Source organism: Acanthopagrus latus, chromosome 7, assembly GCF_904848185.1.
Source record: "Acanthopagrus latus isolate v.2019 chromosome 7, fAcaLat1.1, whole genome shotgun sequence".
Lineage (NCBI taxonomy): Eukaryota > Metazoa > Chordata > Actinopteri > Spariformes > Sparidae > Acanthopagrus > Acanthopagrus latus.
The window spans coordinates 23,050,832-23,076,635 of NC_051045.1; the positions used below are offsets into that span (position 1 = coordinate 23,050,832).

Sequence of the window (25,804 nt, forward strand, 5' to 3'; positions counted from 1 at the left end):
AACCCCAAGTTTAAAGCTGCACCAAACAATTTATACACATTTTTTCATCGATAGGAGATGAAACGACCATTCATACTGCAGAATCGATGCCAACTGGTCTTTCCTGCCCCTCAGCTCAGTGGTCCATTTTTGATCACTGTTTTGGAATGCGCCAGCACCACATGGCAAAAAGAAAAAGTCAGACCAAAGTGGAGCAATTAGCCTGTAAAGAACCAGATATTTCCCTCAGGAGTTCCCTCAGTGCTGATTGGAAAGTGAATACCAAATTTGCATTGGTCAGATGGATAAAAGCAAAACGGTTCCAAATGAATGCTAATGTGGCTTTTGCGTCTGCTACATGTGTAGACGAGAACTGTTTTTACCGGCACTGGCACAAGTGGCCAGTCAAGTCAGCTACCTTATTATGTATGATACACACATGTAGTGTTAGTAGTAGTAGTAGTGTGTGCATTTCATAGGATAAAGCACATAATACATACCAGCATGCAATGCAAGCTCCCTGCGTCCACTATACGTGTTTTGATAATGTTCACCAGTAAACCAGTCTCCCATTAAACTTGCTTTTATTGCTTGCCTGTGCTCCTTTACGGTGTAAATTGTGAGTTGCTTTATGTTTACATCCCCTATTTATCCCTCTCGTTATTTTAATGCTTTGGTAGCCTCACGATATCCAGCTACCTGTAACAAAACCTCGTGCCCACACCGAGGCCACATCTCATCTTTTTCCGACATCACTGAGGTTTCATCTGATCTTGTCACGCCCCTTCCTCCTCCATCCGAGCCCTCCTCTCCCCCGTCCTCCCGATGGCCCCGCTCCAAACCTCTGCCTGGCACCCTGCAGCACATCAGCCCAGCTACACTCACTCCTTCCCTCTAAAAGGCTCCCTCTTCCTCCTCCTCCACTTCCACCCTCTCCCTCTCCTGTCCAGTGGCCCTTGTCTAAGTGTGTAGTTGTGTCTCTCTCTGAGGCCCAGTGTGTTAGTGCCAGATGACCTGGAGCCACCCATGACCAGTGGTCCACGGCTAAAGCGATAAGGCAGGGGACTCCTCTTCTTGCCGTACCTCTTTTATTCTCCTCTCATCACCTTTGATTTTTTTTTTTTCTCTCCTCTTCTTGCTTATGTCTATTGGGTGTTTCAAAACAGCCTTTCATGACCCACAGTGGGTTTACTAGGGTTCCTGGGTCTAAGAACAAACGAAGAGAAAACCTAAGCTAATGAATAAATAATAAACATGATTTACTTTACAGAGACTTACTTAATTAGAGGGATGTGTCATTATCATTTGCAGCTTCACATACTTGAGAGTTATTTAGCCAAGCAGTGAGTAAAATAAGGAAGGTTTCTTTCCTTTTCGCAGGGTTGTATTGCATTATTAAGCATCACATTAACAGGATAAATATCACTGAAACTGGCCTGTTTGTTCACATACAGACCCTCCCAGTCTTCTGTACAGATTTCTTCAAGCCTTTTTGACTGATCTGAAAATGTTAATTCTTTTGAACACAGCAAAAAAAAAAAAAAAAGACTCTCCCCATCTGATCTAGCTCTGGAGAGACGTTCACAGATTGGTATTTCCCCAGTAATACCCATGCGAAATCAATGGGAGATCTATTTATTTTGTCTCCGAATCAAATCCGCGGTTATCTTATGCAATCTATTGGAACAGTTTGCAAATGATTTCGGGGGGAAATGGCCCGTGTCCCCATTGACTTTGACTGCAGCGTTTGCGGGCCAGTGTTGCCTTCCAGAAACCCCAGAGAGTTTTGATTAACCACATCTGGTCCCGCTCTTTATTGGGATTCATCACTGCAAACTCTTTGGTAATTAGGAAGACCGTCCTTCATGTCAAATCAAAAAACATGACTGATGGCTATTTATAATCTTATGAGCGCACGTGTGTGTGTGTGTGCGCGCGCGGGCGCGTGTGTGTTGGTCGTATGCAATAGAAAAATCTGATTAATGATGCTCATCTCAGCCTCCCCTGGCTGTCCAAATGTAAACAGAGGACTCAACTGTTTGCTTGCAGTGTAATTAGTCAGCGGTGACAGGTCTTTTCTCCCTCTCTTTTCTCCCTCTCTGTCTCCCTGTTCGTCTTGTCAACAGGACAGATACGCGCCGTGCTGTCAACAAGCCTGATAGCCAGCACTGGCAGAAAGGTTAAAATTTACATGAAATATAGCTATCTGCTTACACACACTCCACATGAGACGGATTTCCCATTATTGTTTTTTTTTTCTCTCTCTCTCTCTCGCTTCTTGCATTCTCTCCTCTTCGCGCTCTCCACCTCTATTATTTCTAATGCAGACCGCCGCTCTGATTGACTCGCACACAGAGGCAAGACTGCACGCGTGAGTGAGTGCGCACACACACACACACACACACACACACACACAAATAGTCATAAACATTCCTCTTTGTTGAGCGGGTCGACAGGAGAATAACGGTCATCTGTCACAGCGGGGGTAACGCGGCTCTCGTACACGCTGTCCTACACAGCACCGCATACAGTGTACGTATGTACCTCGACGCTTTATTGTGCAGAACCTGCTGCCATTAACTTGTTGTCGTCAAAAGCCGGAGAGGAAAGCGCTCCGGTGAGAGGCAGCGATGGATTGAGCAATTCAGAGGTTCATTTTCTGGAGAATCCAAGGTTCTGCAGGGAGGATGCGTGTCTTATGTGCCGTATATTGTTTTGTATCCACTGAATATTTCCTGGTTAGTGGATGAAAGCAATAAAAACTGAAAAATGTACACGGACGTGGGAAAATATTAAAAGAAGAGTGAGAGAGAAAAATATGGACGCATTTGAATGGACCCTGGTTCTGCTAAGGGAGTGAACGTGTTCTTTTTGGGGTTGACTGATCGCCTTGTGCCACTGAAATGTCAGCTTCCCCATGTGTGCACATAAAGGCAAACTTGCCCTTGACATTTTGCGATACGCTGAGTATCCCTTTATTGGGCGCACATCATCATTTAGTGTAATGCCCCTCTCCGGACGGTGAGTCACATATGAATAAAGCATACGTTTGAGGCACGCAGGCGGAGTTGAGAACTTTTAATGTATCGTTACATTAGGTCGTCTGTATCCTTTAATTAGGCGCTTCTGGCCCAGTCTACCACAGGCAACAGAATGAGTGCACTGGTCAACACTGGTTTAATCGCTCTTCATTGAGTCTGATTGTGTCATCCACCAGTCATTCATTCAGTTTTATTGATCTTCTTCTTTCAGAAGTACTCTGGTTTTCTTTTAGTGCTGTTTGTGTTCCATGCTTTTTCACCATGCTCCTGAAGCAAGTAGGACACACAGAGGCAGAAAGTAATTACCTGCATGTCCTCAAGTGCTCTGTATTCGGTCAGGGACACTGAAGTCAAGGAATTCACCATACAAAGAAAATGATAATACTGCTGGATTTGGCAAAAAAAAAAAAAAAGCTTTCTTGGATTTTTGAGGGAGCACTAAATAGAGTCCGGAAATTATGTTATGTTTAGGGAACCTACAACTACTACTTGTTTCACTCATGCAGTAGCAGTACCCAAGTGCTAACACACTTCACTGTGTAAAATAGGTGAAGTTTCCTGTTAAAGACACACTTATCAATGTTTTTTAATATTAGAAATTGATCAAATGAAACTGAATGAAAGGGGATGTAACCGATGTGCTAGAAGTTGTTGATATTTGCCACATGTGGGAGATGAAAATGTAAAGAAGTTTGTCGTTGCTCACTGCACACATGCTACATCTTCATGTCCTGTTTGTGACCGTTTATGAAATCCACCCAGTTTGGCGAAACCCGAGACACTTGGTAACATCGTTTGGCGGCGGTGTTCCTTTTCTGCAAGCCGCTGTGTGCTATGCTGTGTTCTGTTGTGTTTTCTTGGCTTAGCTTCCTCCGTGGAGCAGGCTGGCTAACTTTGAGTTGAGTTTCAAGCTTTTGAGGCTGAGCACAGCTTAGTTACAGACATGTGGTACAGAGACGGAGACCCCGGGTTTATCCAGTGAGGGCACGTCGGACGCTCGCCAGGCAGGGATGAAGTTTTAATCTGCAAAGTAACTATGATTGTCGTGTAAATGCAGTGCAGGAAAACATGCAATATTTGCCTCTAAAGGCATCAAAATTGTACTCAAACACAGTAAGTTAGCAAATGCTGTAAACTTTCCTTTTTCTTATAGTTACAAGTTACACACACGCAGCTGCAACTCATCAGAGAGCAGATTCGACTTTCATGTCATAAGACATAAAGTGTCTTCGAGGCCTCGCTCCTGCAGCCCTCTCTGCCCACTGCCTCCTTAGAAAATACCCAGACACCCTGCTGGCTCTGAAGCAGGAGAGAGAGGGAGAGAGAGGGAGAGAGAGGGAGCTGGCATTAGTCAACATTCTCACTGAGATTTCTCCCTACTGATGCACCACCCACTCCCATGAATGCCAAACAGTTCCTTTATTATCTCTGCATTTACATGATTTTCAGGAGCAGCTTAAGCTTTATTCCTCCAGCCTTCCCTCTCCTCTGCCTCCTTGCTCTCCTCCCTTCCTTTTCCTCCCTTCTTCTCTGTCGAAGTGCTGTATCATTACGCGCGCCTGGGATAATCCCCATCCCCTCGCCACTCCCTCCCTCTTTGAGTCTTGAGCCTCACCCTTCAGATTCTTCTGTTTTGCAGGGTGTTCAGAGTGGGGTGGAGGTGGCAGGAGGGCAGAGGGGGTGGGTCGGGATGTCTTTTTCTCGTGCCACCGCAAAATGATGATGAAACCATATGGAGGCTGGTGGTTGCGGGGGTTTGCAGGGAGGGAAATAGGGAGATGGGGTGGGGTGGGGGAGGAACAGGCGGGGGAGCTACACGGCAGCGTAAATGACTTCTTAGCAGTGCAGCGAGATGTGAAGGACAGACTGACGTGAGACGGTGTGGTGAGCAAACTAATGAGCTACACATTTCACGGCGTGAAAGAAAAGGAAAGACGAGAGGGAGGGGAGGGCGGGGAGAGGGAGGAGGGATGGAGCAGGAGGGGCAAGATGATGACAGAGATAGAGAGATGAGTGGAGGAGGACAAGGAGAGGAGGCGGGAGGGGAGGAGAGGAGGAACGATGGAGGGAGATGGGGAGTTGGTGAAGCACTGCATTTAAGAAATGTTGGGAAAAGCGAAAGACGGGAAAAGTGAGAGAGAGAGAGAGAGAGAGAGAGAGAGAGAGAGAGAGAGAGAGAGAGAGAGAGAGAGCAGGAAGGAAAAGAGGGTGGAAGGATAAAGAGTGACATGAAAAATGACCTCTCTCTCTATTCTCATTTATCCTTGCCACGGCAATGAACAATAAAGTTAGATTCGATGAGATATTGCATGTGTACACAGTCTCACAGGCCGCTCGACCCTTTCTTTTTATTGTGACTTTCAAAGATTTCTTTTCATCTAATGACAAAGGAAATATGTATTTGATGCAAAAAAAAAAAAAAGTTCCAAAGGGACGTGCAGTATTGGAGTGGAGCTGAAAGCTGAAAAGGCTCCCAGATGAACTTTAGAATTGAAGCATCAGATATCGAGCCGTCACTGCAGTCCGCACCTGACGCGGTAAGGTTTGTTTGACTACATATTCATCGTGGGATTAATCAACGCAGCACTTGTTGCCCGTGGGAAGCTTTTACACATTCTGCAGAGACGTTGCCGAAAACTTTTGGGTTTTGTATGAGGGTTTATGACACATCATTTTCCGAGCCAAATCCCGAAACATTGGTGACAGCCTACGAGACAGAATCCGCATTAATTATACTGTGGGCTGAGCGAGCTGAGTTCAAGCGAGACATTAATGTGCTTTTGCAAAATATTGTTTTGTAAAATCCAATTATATTTACTGATGAGAAAACAGCATATGGTGACCCTCTGCTGTACCAGTGGGTGTACAAAAAGATTCTAATTATTAATACCACCCCAGATTTTTCAATAAACACAGATCCCCACACCCTCCATCGGCGGCAACTTCACAGTTTTCCAAGCGATGCGAGCAGCAGAATGCTGCAGCAGTACGTTTAGTTATTTTTGGCTTCACACCCAGGACAAAACTTCCTGCTCTCATCCCTCCTCCTTGGCTCCCTGCAGCGTGAGTCTTTCAGTACCTGGTGTGATGGGTGTTGGAGGAGGCCTGTGGTCCTCTGTTACTGAATGCAGGCTGGCATCCAGCTCGTCTGAGTCACATCCAGTGTTTGTTCTGGCCCAACCCGCCCACCACAGACCCTCAATGCATCAAATTTTAAAGCACAAGAAAGACTGATAAAATGTGGTTAAAGGAAATACAGGGCTTCGCCTCAGAGAGCTGAGCCTCTCTTTGGTGTCAGCTAACAGCAGCTCAGAACTTTGCTCTCAAAAACACATGGGTGTATTTCTATGATCTATGTGTCTTAATGCCGCGTAGTCATCTAATGATGAGTTAGAGGGAACATCACCAAAATATTAAATCCGTGCTGTTCATTTCTGAACGCCCCTCCTCTGCTTATATGGTCAGAGGCAGTCCAACCCATGAAAATTCAACTACCCTCAGCACTTGTTCTCAGCCTCGCTAACGGCATAGCTCTAGGGGATGGCCACGTTGGTCTGCTGGTCAGTGATCCAGACTGAGATATCTGAACAACCATGGGGTGGATTGCGATGAAATTTCACACGGACAGTCTTGGCCCCCAGAGGATGGAGCCTGCCGACTTTGGTGATCGTGATCTGGTTTGAAGTTTATTGTCACAACAACTATTGTATGGATTGCCATGCAGTTTGGCCCACCCCTTCATGTCCACACAGCATGAATAGTAATAAACTTTATTGGTCCTCTTTAATTTGTTCAATAGGCTACCACATGATCTCAAAGTAATTCCAATCAGCCTCAGCTGTACTTTGTATTTAGTGCAAATGCTTTAATGCTGACTGGCCAAGCTTAGGCGCAGTGCACAGAGTCGTGGCTGTGGACTTACGGCCTTGTTGTAGCTTTTGCCATCAATCCTATCTGTAAATCTCACCGTCACACTACCCAGGTTCATTGCTGAGATATGCTAATAATGCAACATCGCTAAAAATTAGTCAGACTAGAAGAGGTACATGAACTGTCAGGCAATCATAGAAGGTAAAGTGAACGGTGAAATTATTACTAAAACTGTTCCAAACGACACAGTTTACAGACCAACTTGTTGCATCAACTTTGTCCATAGCTGTGGGCAACACTCTGGACTTTTAGTTTCACTTCTACCTCCAAGGAAAGTGGTTCTTTCTATGTGGTTCAGACTGAATCATTAAATTGGAAGCATTAATAATTCATTAGGAAAGGTGACAGCACCCAAGGGTGTACTCCAGGTAGACCAGTACATTTTTTTGATTCAGCAGTAGGTGGCTTTTAAGGTACTCTGTGTCTTGAACAAAACCGTCCTCATTATCATCAGTGGAGCATCTCTTGATTTTTAATTGTGATGACTTTCCACATTGATCCCCAGGTTCTGTGACTTGTGGAGTTCGTCTCTCACATTATGATTAAAATGTGTGAAACAGTGCATTTGACTTCTTCAACTTACACCTTTGAATTGTCAGTGTAATAATAGACCGTGTTTTTTGCAGGGCCGTGTTAGCAAAGGTGCTCCTGCAGTGTAATTGGTTCGTTCTATCCAGAGGTTAAAAAGGGCTAACGTGTGAATTATCAGCTTTTCCTCTCTCTCTGTCTCTATTTATCTCTCTCCCCCCCTCTGTGCTATGCTGATATATTATGCTATTTAAGTCTCCCTCTTTTCCTCTTTTAGTTGAGATAAGAGTTCATTTCCACTGCCTCTTCTGCTTCCCTCATTATTGTAAAAGTCCTTCTTTTCATGCCAAGGAGCCTGGCAAAGAAAGCAAATTGCTTGTCCTGCTAATACTTTATTAGAGGCTACTGGTGCGCACGCACTCCTTCAAACTCAGTCGGACTCACTCATTCTCTCAATCAATCACGCGCACCCAGCTCAGCTCGCCCTGTGACCACTTGTGCTGAAAAAGGGACCGTGTGCACACACAGTCACACAGTCACACGTGCACACTGGAGTGAAAATGCTCTGCGGAAATGATCGTCTTAATATGCCATTGAGTCTCGTATTTAAACGTACATTTGCATTTTCTTCAAATGCCAATACGCAAGATGACCTTCATAATACAAGTGTCTACAGATCACTCGAGTGTGAGTGTGGTTGATAAATATAACAGCCTCGACATCATGTCTATGTTAATCATGGCCTGTGCAAACCCTCAGGTTCACTATCTCTCTCTCTCTCTCTCTCTCTCTCTTTCTATATATATATATATATGTATATAATAAATCCAACACATTCACATTCCAGAGACCTGTGCAAACTTCCAGCTGCTTTGAATTACTGGAGAATGTCCATACTGACTGGACCTACCTTTTCCCTGATTTTGAAACAGCTTTCGAAATATGTCCGTAAACCCTTTGGCAGCGGCTGTGTGATCCACTGTTAGTACGAGGCACCACCATAGTCACCTCATCGCTCAGGCTCGCTCAGGTACGTCCTTCCCCCTGCAGTTCCCTGAGGTCTCTGAGGCACAGTTTCCGCCGAATTCTGGCAGCTGTGTTCACAGGGTCGCGACCTTCGCGTCTTGTTGAGCTGGAGAGGGATGGGTCACTTTGCAAGCTGTGTTTACAAGCCACACACCGCAAAGACGCACTCATTTTGATACACTCATGCATTTTGGACAAGTGAAAGTGAAGTGAAACACACCAAAATTGTGTTCAGTGTTTGTCTTGAAAGCAATCACGATAAATCAGAATGTAATTGTAGTACTGGAAAAAAAAAGACATTAATGCAAGATGGATTTGTTTTATTCATCCAAAGACAGCAGTCAGATTTGGCACTGATCCAGTCTCATATGGGAATGTAGATTCTATAGTTGGACTGACTGAATGAAAAGGGAAACTGATTGACATACCGTCCCTTTTTAACTCATATAATAATTGTACCCACTAGTAGTTGAAAATGCTTCACTTGTGCACTTAATTTGTTAAAGCAATGCACTGAAGATGTCGCCATAGCAAAAACTTTTTAAAATCTTTTAATAAAAAGTTGCGGTTTACTACAACCTCTTGTAACCCCACACATAATAATAATAATGGTAATAATGCAGAAAAACAGCTGTGGCTTCAGTATCAGGATCAGCAGATATTCAAATTTAGGCGCCGGAAAAAAAGTGGATCTCACCATTCTGGTTGCAAGATAGTAAAGTCTATGGGATTACAGTTTGAAATTGAGTAACTACATTACTACACTTTGTTGTGGTATATTAATATTGCCTCACATCATGTGGGAAGTTAGGAGAGTGCATTTGCAAAATCAAACAATTAATCCTCGTGCATGAAGTCGTCTTGCTTATGAAAGAGAAAAACAGCCACTTCCGCTGTGGTTCTCTCCGACCGCCACGAGCCAGCGAGTGTTTTCTGTCCTCAAGCTTCAGATAACTGTAATGACACGATTCTGGTTCGGCCCGCCTCAGTAAGGACAAGACAAGCAGGAGACTAATGATTTAAGTTATTCTGTTAAGTAATTGCTTTCGAAATGTGATTGCATTACGGTATAGTATTGACTATAAAGTGATGACGGTTTTTTTTTCAAGTAACTTTCTCAACTCTGACAGACGAAGAGGCATCTTGAATCTCTCTCGCTCGCACACACACGCACACACACGCACCACGTAACCTCATGTAGACACAAACACAGAGCAACAGGAAGCTTGTCTGAGTCTGGAGGAAGACCTGCCATGACTGCTGGGGGCTTTAATCAGCGTCTGACAGGAGGAGGTGAAGCAGCTCCTCTAATTGACTATAGACAGCGTCTCTGCATTCAGGGCTGCTGCTGCTGCTGCGGCCTCCAACACGCAGCATTGATCTGATGGAGAACATTGTCTGTCTCTTACGTACCCTCTTTCTTCATCCATCTGTTCTTCATTCCTCTCGGTTCCCCCTCCTTTCTCTTTCATGCAGCGCCCCTCCTCTCTTCCTCCTTTCACTCTGCTAATCACTCCTTCCCTCCGTCTCCCTCGCTGCCGTCCTTTCTTTCCTCCTCATCAACATATTCCACTATGAGGGATCTGAGCCAAGCCTTAAAGACAGATGGATGATGATGAATGGTGAGGCGAACCAGAGCTCTCCCCCTCTGTCTTATACTTTCTCTCTTTCCTCCCTTTCTTTTCACATGGTCTTGACTTTGTTTTCTTTGATGCGCTTTTGAAGCTAATGAGAACACGCCTATGGGACGAAGACGATGTGCTTTCAAATGATTAGGGCCAAAAGCTACTTCCTTATCCATCGAACATCAATAGAACAAAGCCAGTCGGACCCAAACAGCGTTGGGATTGAAAAAAGGAGGAAAAAAAAAAAATGTTACACTCAGATGTCGGTTAAGAACCCTCTTGTGGAAAACCAATGAGGGGCAGTCGCCTACTTGTTAGAGTGTCCACCCCTCTAGTCCTCTTTACTTCCTTGTGATAACGATGTGATTCTGCTTGGATTCAAGGGGTTGTGGAGGATAAAGATCTGTGGGAAGAGTGACATGTAGCTTTTGCCTTTGAAGGAACACAGATGAGGCCTTTTGGGAAATCCCCCAAGGACCCAAGATGGACTCCCCTTGGTCTCAATTATACCAGCCTCCGCTTGGTTCCCCCTCCACAGTCTCTATCTTTCCCTGCATGACACTGCGGTGCTCCCTTGTAGCACCGCAGGACAGTTCTGTCCTTCACCTTTTGATCCAGGCCAGATCAAACGCCAGCTGCTCTTTGATGATAGCGGAGATGGTGGTAGTGCTAAGGATCCTGGGGCATCGGCTCCCCCTTGGTTTATCACTGGAAAACCCTAACAACCTGTAGCAGCAGGCCTGCAGTTATGCTGTTGACAGGTCCTGGTGGGAGGCACCATAAATAATGCCTGTCTAGCTGTGTTGATGCAAGATGGGAATGTACATTTCGCTTGCCGTTACACTTCCAGGCATGTTTGAGGAGTTGCTCTGCTGGGCTCTGCTGTTTTGTTGGCGGTGGAGCCATGCCGTTTATGATTTTCTGATGAGTGCCCAAGGTTTGGGCCGAACCCACGGAGGCTCTCAGAGTAAAAGTTCTGGCTAAAGCAGCAGGTCTGAATAGTCCTGTCTGTCCTTAGAGGTAACAGTGACTCCTGCACGCATGAACCAGCCTGATATCATGACGAGTATAGCTGCGACTAACGGTGATTGTCATTTTTAATTCATGCATTCCTCTTTTTAGCCAAATTAGTGGCATTCTTATATGGATGTCAGTATCTTTCAGTTGGTTGGTCGGCCAGCCTAGGGCTTCGGCCTGGACAGAAATAACTGAAAAACGGCTGGATGCATTGACCTGAAATGTTCCTCAACTCACTGAATGAATTCTACCGACCCAGGCCTTTTTCCTTTCACACCACCATGAGGTGATTTTAAAGGGGATAGAAGGGGTCTTCTGATGTGGGGTTGTATGAGGTACGTATCCCTAGTTGGTGTAATACCCACTATAGATGATCATTAGCTCTCCCCCTGTGTGGAGAAGCCGCAGGTTGCGCCGGCAGGAAGCTGAACATTGTACTGTGTAAACTGAACCAGCAGCAACAAATACGATGTTGATAATCCTATACACAAACGCAGCTGTGTGTGTGTGTGTGTGTGTGGCGTTAAGCGGCTGCTTGACGACAACATAAAGCACCAAAAATCTTCACCTAAATGGATATATGTTTCTCAGGTAAAATACGTGTTGCTGCTGGTAGAGTTTTACAGCAGTGCGATGCTCAGCCTCTGTCCGGGGCTACGCACTGCTTCTCCACACAGGGGGGAGCTGACCATCACCTGCTGCAGGTAATACACTGACTAGGGATAAGTACCTCATACAATCGCATAACAGAAGAACTGAACTATCCCTTCAAATTAAAATGCAACGACTAACACAACTGAGTTTATGAACAGCAATGTTGATCAGTTGGCCAGTCCTCAACTTTTGGACGGACTACCATGTAATCTTGTACGCGTAATCCCTCTGATGATGATGAATGATGAATCAGCGTGACTCTTTGGTGATCACCTGATATTTAATATGCCCAATAATATAGGTGCAATATCTCAACCTGTACTAGATGGTAGACATTCATGATTCCAGATGCCACCCTGACTTAGTGGCCCCCTGACATTTCCTCAGTACTGCCAGTGGGTTGGGATACAATAAGATGTCTTGGCGAAATGTCTCAACAACTGTTGGAAGGATTACCATGTATTCTTGTACAGATATTCATGCTCCAGTCAGGATACATTTTAATAATTTTATCCCGGGCACATCATCAGGGCAGAATTTTGATTTGTTCAACACATTGATCTACAAAATATGCACATCTTGCCAACCTAATGATTCCCATCAGCCTCAAATGTTCTCAAAAATGTTAAAACATTGATGCTTATTGATTCACAGTATTTGAAACCGTCACCAGAGCTGGCTTCATTTTTTTTTTTTTTGTGAGTTAATACACACTGTCCTCACAGCTCCTCCTCCTCCTGTAGTAAGATAACTTAGGTGGTGTGAACACACAGTACCAAAGCCTAGTTATATTTATCTTTTGATTGTGATCCAAAATGTTTTCCCTGTTTTTATTGAACATGTTATTGAATATCAATATTTTTTAAGGTACCGTATCAAAAATATAGTGACCACAGTACTCAGATGTACGTATATTGTTCAGTCCCAACGTGCTAAATCAAGATATTGAACACTATACTGGCTAAACACCATAAGTACAGCCTCACAGAGCTAAAGCCACGGCTGTATAGCCTTTTTCTAAATTGACCTGAACAGAGAACCAGCTGATCCTCACACCACAACTGGAATCTGCAAATGTTCAGCATGTTCGCTCGACAAATGAAACATTTAATCAGCTATTAAAATTGTTGATATTCTGTTGATCTAGTAATTGATTCAGCAGAAAAAAAAAGAACGAATAACTCAAAAACAGCTCAGTCATTGGCTTATCTGTTCACCATATACAGTGGATGAGGTTACATTTTTCTTGCCTTAGTTGTTTGGGAATCTCATTATAAAGTGCTTTAAATTCCAAGGTGTCGAGTTTCAATGGGCTTAGGGCAAACACAACAACAAAAAAAGTAATATATGGCATTCAGAAGTGGATGTTTTTATGTTTTATTTTTTTTGGCTTTAAGAAAAGGATCAAAGGATCCAAAGGATGTATTTGAGGATCCAGTGTGTGAAAGCCTTTCTGAACCTCTGGACAAAAGAATGAGAGTTAACAGGTTGTCTAAGCTCCTCTAGCTCTTCCTGCTACACACTGCACCTTATCCATACCAGAACTAGAAGTGATATTTTATATTCCTATATCACCTGTATTACTGCTGGAAACTAACCATTAATCACCTAAATTACAATGTATTAACCCTCCTGACAAATTGAGGAAAAGATTAGAAGGAGCAGTCCGGCTTTCTCACACAACACATTGAGAGATTTATGACTATTATCCTCATCTATTCAGACCTTTTCATCACCTCAGGTGCTTACCTTCTCAAGTCCGACTAATACAGCCCTGGAAGGTGATATAAAATGATTACGGCTGATATGGACATTTATGGTGCCCACATTCATACACAGAAGAGACACAGATACCTGAAGGTCAAGTGGAGGGAGGGGGGGGCAGTCAATTTCAAAGGACCTTTTGTCAAGTCCTTATTGAAATTCATCAATAAAAATGGGCCGCCCTAAGCCTTTTCAGAAATAAAATTGTCATGCTAATTCATTTTGATTGCCACATTGGAATGGCTAAACAAAATGAATGGCGGGGGCCAGATGCGCCCACTGAAGCATAACTCTGGATATTTCATAGTGAATTACCCTTGATCGACTTGCCCATTGGATCTTGGTGCAAATTCTGATCAAATGCACATGTGTGGAATTCCAATCCCCGCTTTGCTAACTCATTGATTTGCATGCCAAAGAAGAACACATTAAGACCCCGGTGGAAAGCAGCGCAGCTGACTTTTTTTTTTTTTTTTTTTAGATAATCAAAGAACGAAGAGAATCGAAATTTTCATCCCAAGCTTGCACTGCCTTGATAATGTAAATGGAGAAAATTATTCATCCATTTGTGAACCACACAATGAATATTCCCCCTTATCATTTGCAGAGACCTGCAAACCCAAGCAAAGAGTGATATGTTTCAGTAGGTTGTTATTCGTGCTGACATTTGTGCTCAAAAATATCATTTCAAAATATCAATGTACCAGAGATCCTTAGCTGCTTTCCTGGTTGGGATCGAGTTCAGTGCAAAGTGCATCAAAGACATGACGGGTTCTGTCGATTAAAGACCACAGACCGTAGTGCTGAGGAACACCGAGGAAGGAATAACAAGCGCTCTGTGTTGCATGAGAGACAGGACTCTTGTGGGTGAAGGGGGGAGGACACTTTCCAATGAGCCATCTGGACATGGGCCCCCAGGGGACAAAGAGCAAAACATGCTGGAGCTGTCTGCCTCTTTCCCTCTCTTATCTATCTATCTATCTATCTATCTATCTATCTATCTATCTATCTATCTATCTATCTATCTATCTATCTATCTATCTATCTATCTATCTATCTATCTATCTATCTATCTATCTATCTATCTAGTTATGTGAGGAACTAACTAATTTTCTGGAAGGAAAATCCCCATATACCATCCAAGCTGGCTTTTTGTTTCTCCCCAAATTGTTTGTTTTTCGCAGACCAGGTTTACTGAAAGTGAGCACATTATAAAGGTGGCATCTGTAAAACATGGCCGAAATTGAAAGAACATCAGGGGCAGCATATCACCTGAGTAACCGAGTCAGTGACTGTCAGTGTCATCAGTCGCAGGTTAAAAACGCGAGTAGAGCTGGAATATTATCACATCTTACTCGGTGAATTGAGGATTTACAGTTTTTCTCAGTTGCTTTGGTGCTCATTCTCAGATCAGAATGAAAATTCTCATAACTATTAGTTCAACCTCCACAACATTTGGTCATTTGTGCATATCATAGTAGCACTTTCTCCTTCCTCTGAACAAATTGCAAATGCTTTTGGACATTTATCAGTTGCTTTCATACAATTCTCTGCTGTTTTATGACATTATGATTTGCTTATGTCATGTCAGTCGAAATGAACTGTACTTATGGATGCTGAATAGTCGTTCGCAATAAAACTAATATTCTTCATTACATACAAAATTGTTGAACTAGTTATCAAATTCCGTCAAACTAATTTTAAACCTTTCTTTATCATTTTTTCCTGGAAATGTCTCCTAAATTGAACACTTGCTCTCAGGTGAACTTCAGCTTTCTCTCACGAGGAGGTGTGTGAAGTATTAGTTGTAACCAGTGACAAGCCACTTGCTCACAGTCACTCAATTCTGTGACACAGAAATAGAAGGTCAGCATCGTGGAAGAGGGGGTGAGGATGTGGGGAGGAAGGGGAAGGGGACAAAACAGGGGAAGAGGGAGAAGAGGCCAAATACATAGGCAGATTCCTAATGAAATTAGGGCTACAGTTGTGCACCATGTTGTCGGTCACGGCCTCACAATGGCTGAGGCTGGTCGGAGGGTGCAACCAAATGTTGGAGGAACCACCGTGAATTCAATCATTGAAACATTTGGTAGGGTGAACAGATATGTATAGTATTAGACAGTAATCCAGCATAATAATAATAATAATATATCATGTTCACTGCACATTACTGTAATTTTACTCTGCACCACATAGAATTGAAAGACAACCTCGCAGAGGTGGAAGAGGGCCCTTTTTTACCCCATGGCAAGAGGAAGCCATTTGTTCTGTGCAGATTGCAAACAATGCAATAAGGTTGAAAGAAGTGCGTCCGAGTTCTGACCTTTTTTTTTTGCCCTGGAAAACACTGAGAGAATAAACTGTCATAATGAAAACATGACAAAGCCATTTGACTATCTTGTTCCTAAACGATGGTGTCAAGACTTCTCATTTTGATGACACTGGCAGTTTCATTGACATGAATACTTGCTTTTGAGGAATGGACTATTTTTGAGCAAGTGACGTGCTTTTGCAGGTTATCCACTTGGTTTTGCGGTTTGCACTAATTGCTTTGAGAAACGCACTAACTGCTGTGCAAATGTTAATAGTGATGTGAGAAAAGCACCAAAGTGACTGAGAAAAAACTGTATTATGATCAAACCGGAGGTAATTGTGGAACGACAAACCGAGAGTGGAGTTTGAACGAAGTGTGTTTCACAATGAGTTAAAATGGCAGTTAAGCTGGTCTTAGCTCTTCGTCTGTGTCTTCACATTCTGTTGAAAATGTTGTGTGTGATGTTTTAAACTTAAATTCTTTCAAACTGCTATTTTAACAGATGCCTATTTGCACATTTCACAAATGCGGAGCAACTTTAGCATTCATTCTGAGTAGCACCAGTCCAATATTTAATCTCTTTTAGCTCGGGTTTTGGTCTCCACCAACTCCTGAGGGAAATACATGTGTTTGTAGTAAGTGAATTATCCATTCTGTACCAGCTCGTCGCTGACTGTGTCTGTCTGCCGTCTGGTGCTGTAACACACACAGTGATTTTTCTTTTAGAGCTTATGGGCTGAAAAATAAAGCCGCCTGCTGAGTCACCTCTCTTTATTAGTGGAAATGCTGGAATGCTTTTGCAGTCAAACAAACAAAAAGCAGAGTGTACAGATATCAGCTGTAGCTTGCTAGCATTTCAAATATTTACAAAGTGTATGTCTGTGTTACGGCTCAAGTTAAGTTATTTTCCTCTCGCCTTTCTTCTTGTTGTCTGTATATGTTCAGGAACTGGAGTCACAAAGTCTCAGGAAAGCATCAGTTTTCAATCAAATTGAAAAATATTTCTACTTGAGATCAACTGTTTTAAGGTGAAACATTTTCCGACCTGAGCAGGAGCGTGTTCACTCCAGTCTGTGACTGATATGCACCCTGTTCACACCCACCTGCATGAAGAAGAATCTGAAGAACTCCGGCACTCCGAAATGCACTGTTTCATTTTCACGAGGAGCCAGAAGCTAGTGACGATGAAAAGGTGCGTTCAGGCGTCAAGAGTGAGACTTACATCAGAGCGGCAAGGGAAGACCAGGACATGCCACAGTCGCTCGGGTGCTTCTCAATCCCGAGACCACTGTTCGCTCCTGGGGAGGCATTTTCTGTTAAACCCTTGTGTGTTTTTTGTTTGTTGAGATGTGAGCTGTATCGCCTCTCTGATATTCTGCCTGTATCATTTTTATGTCAGAGTTTTCCCAAAAGTCTGAGGTCTGAGAATGCTGAGGGCAGCTCTGTCAGCACTGTCTGTAGTTTAAGAGAAGAAATGTCTTCCTGTATCTGTTTAAAACAAACCCACTCTCAAACCAGAGGCATTTATACCACTGGCGGGAACAAATGAACCTTGCAGAAGAGGGACATCTGGTCATATGATTATTCCACAGAGGAAACATTAATTAATGTGTCTTTGTGAGGGTGTGTGTCCAAGGTTGGCTTGTTCTGGGATGACCGCTCGGCCTCCCTTGTTCTTTCTGCACAAGTCTAAAAGAGGAGCAGTGTGAAAGAGACCACTTGAATCATAGCGGTATGAGGCTTCTGCTGATTGGACTCTCTTGCAAGTCGAGATGGTCCGCTGGGTCCTTTGTTTTCCGAGTCATATATATCTTATTTCTATGATCATTTCCTGTATTGCATTTGTATTTTCTTCAGCTTGGTTTGTAGCTTGTGTTGACATTTGTTTACAGAGTCCTGATCAATGGCCGAAGTCGGCTGCAAGACCTCGATGAGGTCCAGGAACATTTATTCATTCATAACATTTTATCGTTTATCAGTGTTCTCGTCTGACTGACCATGAGTTGGAACTTTTTGAATGTGTAAGCCTCTAACAATCCGTTTGTTTCCCCTTCTTCTCCAAGCATGAAGCGGTGAGTTTCTTACAGAGGCAGTCTTTCAAGGTTAACTTTCAGATCTTTTTTTCATTGTGCAAGATGCCTCCTGAAAATGAAGTGACACACTTCAGAGAGTTGGTTAACCACTGATTTCTTTCCAAATGACTGACGTGGCTAATAATATTTTGACTTAACTGGGCAGGCCGACCAAATGTCACAGAAGAGACTGCAATCCAATTGTGAACAGATGCTTTTTTTTCCAAACATAGTGAGGGATGAATAACGTGCCGATTAAAAAAAAAATTGACTTTAACCTCCTCTCTGAAGTCTGTTCTTTCATTTTCTGGAGGCATTTTCTTCAGAAGTCATGCGACGTAGATATGTTGGGTTTTGGTGCGTTTCTCCCATTGACTTCAGTACAGCCGACACCACAGTCACCGGCACCAAAGCCAGATTCAGCGACGTAATGATCCCTGCGTCTTTTTCCAAGGTTCCATGTTTAGGGACAGGCTCTAGAGGACATCTTGTTAAGCTCCAGACAAATTTGTATCACCATATTTATCTTGTTATTGTAGCCTTATTTTAACTGTGTACATTTTGACCAACATATTGAATGTTGTTTCTGCATTTGAGAATTTTTTTTGTAGGCCTATGGTGCCATGAAGTGACTGTATACAGTTAATGTGTATTTATATTGTTTGATCGTGAGTGATGTCAGCCTGTAATGTAACATGATTAGTCCACATGGGTGAGACAACCTACTCGAAATGATTTCCCCGCTTGCTTTTTAAAATAAACCGATGAAGGTCTGAAATGGAACATTTTTAGATTCTCCTGATTGCATGTTAGGAGAGCAGTGTGGAGAAGTTTTAATCGTCCTGATTTTGTCAACTATTGATCTCCTATGCGACTGCAGGTGTGTAAAAGTTTTGATCTGCCAATTAGGACTCAGACACCATCTGACTGTGTGAGTTCAGTGTGAGGACAGAAATGAGACCAGAGACGCTTCAGCTGCAATGCGAACGCAGCGTCGGACTCGCCGCTTTTATCCATCATTTTACAAGCCACTTCTCCATCACACTCTCTTTTGTCTCCCCCTTTCACCCTTTCTCGGTCACCCTCTGGTGTGTCTGTCTCCCTCTGTGTCGTTCAGTTGCAGGATTGGAGGCCCTCGGGATATTGATCGTGCTCGGCTTAATGCTGTCAGACTGATGGGAGACGTGTGATTCACAGACGAGATCCTGGCCCTCGTGCACTCAGCCCTCCAACCACACACAAACCAACACGCAGGGCGTACGTACACACACTGACACACACGTACACAGGCAAAAATGCATGTGCACACAATTAAACCACACACACACACACACACACACACACGCACACACTCACACACAAACCTTTATCCAGGAACAGTTTAGTGCTGTATGTATGTATGTATGTATTGTATTTATACACAGAAGTAGCAGGTTGCACAAATTCACAAACAAACACATTTACAGTGTAAACTAACTGTCGTCTCACATCACAATGAGCAATCACAAACACGGATGTTAGGGAGTCAGTGTGTGGCTGTGGCGACTGATCTGACACCTACCAGATGTGGCCAATAAAACACAGCAGAGACAGAAAGAGATGGGAACATTCCTCTCTCTCGCTCTCTTTCTGTCCCTTGAAGTATCTCACTAGGTCTCTCTCTCTTAATCACTCTCATTCTCTCTCTCTCAAATTCAAATTCAACGTGGACATGGTCGGCCTCCCTATTGAATTCTTCAAAAAAATTCTCATTCAAACTAAGCCGTCTTTTACAAAACGTATCTACCGAGGCATTGGAGCGCGAGACTCTCCCTCCTACAGTGACCATGGCCACCATCTCAGTCCTTCAGAAAGGAAAGGACTCTGAAATGTGAGTCATTTTGGCCTGTGAGTCTACTCTGCTGCGACCACAGAATCTTGACCAAGGTAGTAGACTGGAGTCTGTTATGCATACAGCGATACATAGTTTTGGTCTTTAATTTGGTCTTTCATTTTTGATACTTTTTCTTACATCTGTGACAGAGAGATAAGCCCTGCTCCTGAAATCGCAATATTTGGTGTGACCCCTGCTGAGTTGGCGATATCTGGTGCACAATCAGACACCATTGTGTTTTCATCTCTATTGATCAGACGTCTTATTTTGTGTAATTGGAAGTCAGATATGCCTCCCACACACAGGCGCTGGGTTGAGGACGTAATGGCACACTTGAAACTTGAGAAGTTGAAACACACAATCAGGGGTTCAACCCAGTGATTTTATAAGGTCTGGCAGCCATTTCTGAATTATTTTAACTTACAATTCCCTGCTGGAAACACTAGGACATAATTGACTGACAGGCACTGTAACTCTGTAACATGACAGTTTTTTTTTCTCCTTAATATAAATTTTTTGGGTTATTATTGTCATTTTATTATTGTATATGTTGGGGTTGCTGTTTGGGGACTTGTGAAGTGTTTACAATTCAAAACCCAATAAAAATATTTGAATAATGACAAGTCCCACCCCACCTTACCCTACCTACCACCACACCAGCGCCTCTCTGATAATTTCAGAGAACTGAGGTGGAGAGAAAATAGGTGGAGCGCCCTGAAAAAAGGCGCTTGGTGTCTACACTCTGTTCTCATTTGGAACAATTGATCGAAGACACTGGCGCTCAGAAAGAAAAGATGTTCTGTGGACACAGGGCCTTAGGAGGAAAATCTAATGTCCTCATAACCAAACAGGAATGTGTAGCGACTGATTACACAGGGCACTAAACCAACAGCGAGAGAGAGCAATATAGTGTGCTTTAAGAAACAAAGGCTTAAAAATGGCACAGTTCTTCTTCTTCAAAGGAATTTTTATTTATAGAGCCAAAAAAATCAAAATCACATTGCCTCGTGGGCTTTTCAGTCTGAACAGTGAACAACACCCTCTGTCCTTAGACCCTCGATCCGAGTGAGGAAAAACTTGCCATGTTGAGAAAAAAAACCCCTTTCAGCAGGGGAGAAAAAACAATGGAAGAAACCTCAGGAAGAGCCACAGAGGAGGGATCCCTCTTCCAGGACGGACAGACGTGCAATAGATGTCGCATGTACAGAACAGATACATATTATTATGTATCTTCTTCTTCTCCTTTGTCCGAGGAGAGGTGAACAGCAAGGAGATGGAGATTTAGTTCGCGCTGCTCCCTTCAGTGGACTGGTTAGCTGTTTTTCATGTTACAAATGTAACATCAGGGGAACCGGAGCAACCCGGAGAAAACCTGTTCCAGCCTAGAGAGGACAGAAGAAAACACAACAGAAATTCTGTTCTGCAGAAGGTCCTCCTCATCCAAGGGAAGAAGCGTCCCGATGTCGCCTGAGAATGAGCCGTGAGTGAAAAGACAGAAAAAGAAGTAAGGGGAGGGGAAAAGAAAGGAGATGGTCATTTAGACATTCCTGCTTCTTTGAGTTGCCTGTTGAACTTTTTTTTTCATATTACAAACGTAATGACAGGGGAACCGGAGCAACCCGGAGAAAACCTGATGAAGACTAAGAAGATTCACACTTCCCTAATCATCATCAACGCAGGCAACACAGCAGCAGAAGGTCTTCCTCATCCAAGAGAAGAAGTGTCGCATGCAATTCTTCTTCTTCTTCTTCTTCTTCTTCTTCTTCCCAGGGTCTTCTGAAAATGAAAGGACAGTAAATACACTTCAGCCAAACTCCAAAATGCACAAGTGAGACACAGGTGGAGGCGACTGTTACTTACCATGTGTGAGTGACTCCTCAGATGTCAAGGACACGTTGTCCTGCTCAGACTGTAAACTAAAGACACACAAAAAGTTAGATGGTTATTTCTCTTGTAATCATCACATCTCAACAGCTGAAAACTAGCTCCAGCTTGTTATGTGTGTAGATTTGATTTGGAAGTGAGTGAAGGGGAAAAGGAAACAGATTATTATTTTGTTATTGCCATGACATCTTAAGTAATTATATAAACTTCCTCTCATATTTGCTATAATTCCTGGCGAACTGAACAATTTTTTGATCTGAGAAATGAGTAATGACCAGAGGAAGATTTCTCACCTAATGATCTCCCAATCCTCAAGCACCAGTGTACTTTCAATTGACACAGAATCAAAATCTGATGGGAAAATATGGAGAACTGGAGCGCTGTCGTCTGATTGGAAGTCAATGCTGGCATCATCCTTCAGAGGCGTGACAGGAGGCTCACATTCAAATGTGTCATTTGAAGATGTGAAGCTGGATCTTCCTGATACCTTGACCCCATCATTCCAGAGACTAAACATTCACACACACACACACACACACACACACACACACACACACACACACACACACACACACACACACAATTATTTTGTTATTGTCATGACATCTTATGTAATTATATACACTTCCTCTCATATTTGATATAATTTCTGGTGAACTGAACATTTTTTTCATTTGAGAAATGAGTAATGACCAGAGGAAGATATCTCACCTATCCGCACAGTCCCAGTCTTCAAGCACCAGTGTGTTTTCGGCTGATGCAGGACTAACCAGGATAATGTCTGATGGGAAAATATGGAGAACTGGAGTGCTGTCGTCTGATTGGAAGTTAATGCTGGCATCATCCTTCAGAGGCGTGGCAGGAGGCTCACATTCAAATGTGTCATTTGAAGATGTGCACCTGGACCTTCCTGATACCCTGACCCCATTATTCCAGAAACTAGACGTGCGCACACACACACACACACACACACACACACACACACACACACACACACACACACACACACACACACACACACAATTAATTTGTTATCTCATGACATCTCAAGTAATAATATAAACTTCCTCTCATATTTGCTATAATTTCTGGCGAACTGAACAATCTTCTAATCTGAGGAATGAGTAATGACCAGAGGAAGATATCTTACCTAATGGTACTCTCCCAATATTCAGGCACCAGTGTGTTTTCAACGGACGCAGGCTTAACCAGGACGTTCTTGCTGGCATCATCCTTCAGAGGCGTGGCAGGAGGCTCACATTCAAATGTGTCATTTGAAGATGTGCACCTGGACCTTCCTGATACCCTGACCCCATTATTCCAGAAACTAGACGTGCGCACACACACACACACCCACAATTAATTTGTTATCTCATGACATCTCAAGTAATAATATAAACTTCCTCTCATATTTGCTATAATTTCTGGCGAACTGAACAATCTTCTAATCTGAGGAATGAGTAATGACCAGAGGAAGATATCTTACCCAATGGTACTCTCCCAATATTCAGGCACCAGTGTGTTTTCGGCTGATGCAGGCTTAACCAGGAGCTTGAATGGCGAGTAAGATGAACGGGATTGATCCGATGAATAGAATTCATCACATGAATAGGATTCATCAGATGACATTTTTCTCTCAGAATGCTGGAACAAAATGGATAAAAACAAGAAAAAAGAGTTACTTTCTGTCCTTTTGAAGAAACATAACAATTGCTACCATCCACTGGTTTCTGTCCACAATAAGATTACACAAAACATGTTAAACATATGCTTTAGGTCTTTTACATTGACAGTCATGTATTATTTTCATATTCCACATTGCTATGATCAACTGATTGTCTGAGGTCTTATTAAAATTAAGTGCATTTCCTCTGGGAGTTAATGTTCAGTAATGAGTTGTTAAAATCTTGCATGTACTTTGGTTCACATTAACTGAACATACAGATTCCCAAGTAGAAAGGTTTGAGGGTGACTTACCTGTCTTACAGTGTTTGAATACATCGCTCCTCTTCGAATCAACCCAAAGATGTGTCTGTAAACCCGACTGAAACTAAGCTTAATACATCCTCTCAAAGTGAGGTCAGTTCTAGAACAGCTTTGGATCAAAGTCAAAAGTGTTCCATAAAGTTCAGATCAGGAGGAAACCATTCTCCTAGCAACACCAGTTGGAATGTAAACACATTTTTAGGCATCATTTTTTCTACTTCTTACCCAGGGGGCAAAATCCAGGAATTTTGGAAAACAGACACGGAGCGCTGTAAAAGGTTTGACACTAGAAATGATATCTAGGATTCAAGGATCACAACCTGGAAAGCTACCGGGGGCCAAAACCCCTCTTCTGGGGTAATTTTCCTGGCGAAATTATGTAAATGCAAATATTTAGGTACTACAATGGAATAAATAGTCATACAACTATAAAATTAGGGGGAGGCATGAAAAAAGATTCTGGGGCTTGTTGCAACTCTAAGATAACTAAGATATCACCCTCAACATCCCAAAAAAAGACAACAAAAAGTACTGTTCCCCTGACAAATTCTCATGAAAATTATTATTTTTCAGCATTTTATGGAGAATATATATGCTTAATAATGTATATAGAAATCTTCCTTAATTCATAAGCTTCCATTTGAGTCCAAGATAACCTTTCTACTAGCTACTGGAAAGCTACAGGCTGGCTCCAAACAATGCAAACTGGCATGACTAACTGACATAACTGTTAACTGACAACATTCTATTTCTTGTCTCCCCAAAGTGAATAAGCAGTGCACTTGGGTTTTTTTTTTCAATTGCTTGCTGTTCAAAAGAGATAAATATACTTTAAATATTATTTCTTTATACAATATTGAGAATGTATTTATTAATATAATTTACAGAAGGGCAATATTTGTTTGCCACCTATGCTAATTTTAGTTGTTCTGGCGTTTCAGCAATTGAAAGAATTGTAACTTGTACTATATTTTTCATTTTATCACTATATTTTTTATCATTGATAAAAGGGAGTATTTCATGTGACATACCAACCATTTGTTGTTTGTGCAGTGCTGTGTGGGGTCACATGTACACCTATGCCACACCTACACTTTTGTGTGAATTCGGCACAAGTAAAGAATAGAGTGAGTATTTTGAGATGGAGGCTGCACTACATGTGCTATGTTAAAAATATTACTTTTTTTTAAAGAACAATATATGCAATTATTCACAATTGCATCCACTACTTCATAAATACAATGATATTGACCAATATTGTTTATTTTTTTGTATGTTCCTTCCTGTAGCAGGATAAAAGCATTGACTACACAAAGTGCATCATATGTCATGGATGCTTAGTTAAATACCTACATTTTATTACTCCAATAACAAAACAAAAGTTTATAAAAGCCACTGATGCTCGGCAAGATCCTAGGTCCTAGATATCATTTCTGTTGTCAAACCTTTTACAACGGTAGGTATCTTGCATAATATGATTCAAATCATGGATATTACATTATTACATCTTTATTTAATAACTATAGTGATGACTGTGTATGTATATTGTGTAATAAAGACCACATTATTTGTAGTTAGAAAAGTGTAAAGTTTAGAAGTTAATTTAATTCATATTTAATTCATTCTTGAGTTAATTCATTAAAAACATGTTAATGTTTACACAGTTAACATAACTTTTTTATGATTACAGTTATGGGTATTTACATATTTTCACGCTGAAATCTTTTCAGTTAGCATAGACGTGTTGAATGTACCTTTTGGGTTGCCGTACATTTACCTCAGTCCTTCTAGCTTCTGAGTGGTTAGTCAAGTCACATGTGAGTCAGAATCAGGAAGAGAGGTTTTTTTTTTTTTTTTTTTTAATCAGGAAGTGAAGTTGTCGTTGTTAAGCTGAAGTGCGGTCAAACTGCTTATGTAAATGATCCGTCTCCATCCTGCTCTTTCTATCATTAAGACTGCACAAACCACCACACACCGAACTCTCATGTTACAAAAGTATGGCATATTACATCTTCTTAGTGTCATTCCTGAAGTGATTCTCCACACAGGACAAATCTCGCATTCAGCCAAGTCCAGTAACTGTCCAGTAGTGATAGATTTCCCTTGAAGCT

The 25,804-nt window shown here is 42.4% G+C and overlaps 1 protein-coding gene and 1 long non-coding RNA gene across 3 annotated transcripts; one reads left to right on the forward strand and one right to left on the reverse strand.

The window, feature by feature from the left end:
• Positions 1 to 20,772: 20,772 nt before the first annotated feature.
• On the reverse strand, positions 20,773 to 23,791 carry LOC119023376. Of its 2 annotated transcripts, none has more exons than XM_037105263.1 (7): positions 23,685 to 23,791; positions 23,194 to 23,351; positions 22,858 to 23,034; positions 22,419 to 22,646; positions 22,001 to 22,216; positions 21,684 to 21,739; positions 20,773 to 21,596 (listed from the first exon to the last, which is right to left on the reverse strand). In XM_037105263.1, the coding sequence occupies exons 1-7, from the start codon at positions 23,706 to 23,708 to the stop codon at positions 21,484 to 21,486; spliced, it is 972 nt and encodes a 323-aa protein (XP_036961158.1). In that variant the 5' UTR covers positions 23,709 to 23,791; the 3' UTR covers positions 20,773 to 21,483. The 2 variants fall into 2 exon arrangements, with proteins under 2 accessions (XP_036961158.1, XP_036961157.1); XM_037105262.1 differs by having other exon boundaries at positions 20,773 to 21,599.
• Positions 23,358 to 24,948, forward strand: LOC119023378. Its single transcript, XR_005076248.1, has 2 exons — positions 23,358 to 23,786; positions 23,923 to 24,948. It is a non-coding gene; the product is annotated as an uncharacterized LOC119023378 (long non-coding RNA).
• Positions 24,949 to 25,804: the final 856 nt, after the last annotated feature.

Coding starts and splice junctions, on each gene's coding strand:
- LOC119023376 (XM_037105262.1), bottom strand. CDS start 23,708: ATGTATTCAAACACTGTAAGACAG. Junction 23,035..23,193: donor TATTGGGAGAGTACCATTGG/GTAAGATATCTT, acceptor GCGCACGTCTAG/TTTCTGGAATAATGGGGTCA. Junction 21,600..21,683: donor TGAGGAGTCACTCACACATG/GTAAGTAACAGT, acceptor TTTCATTTTCAG/AAGACCCTGGGAAGAAGAAG.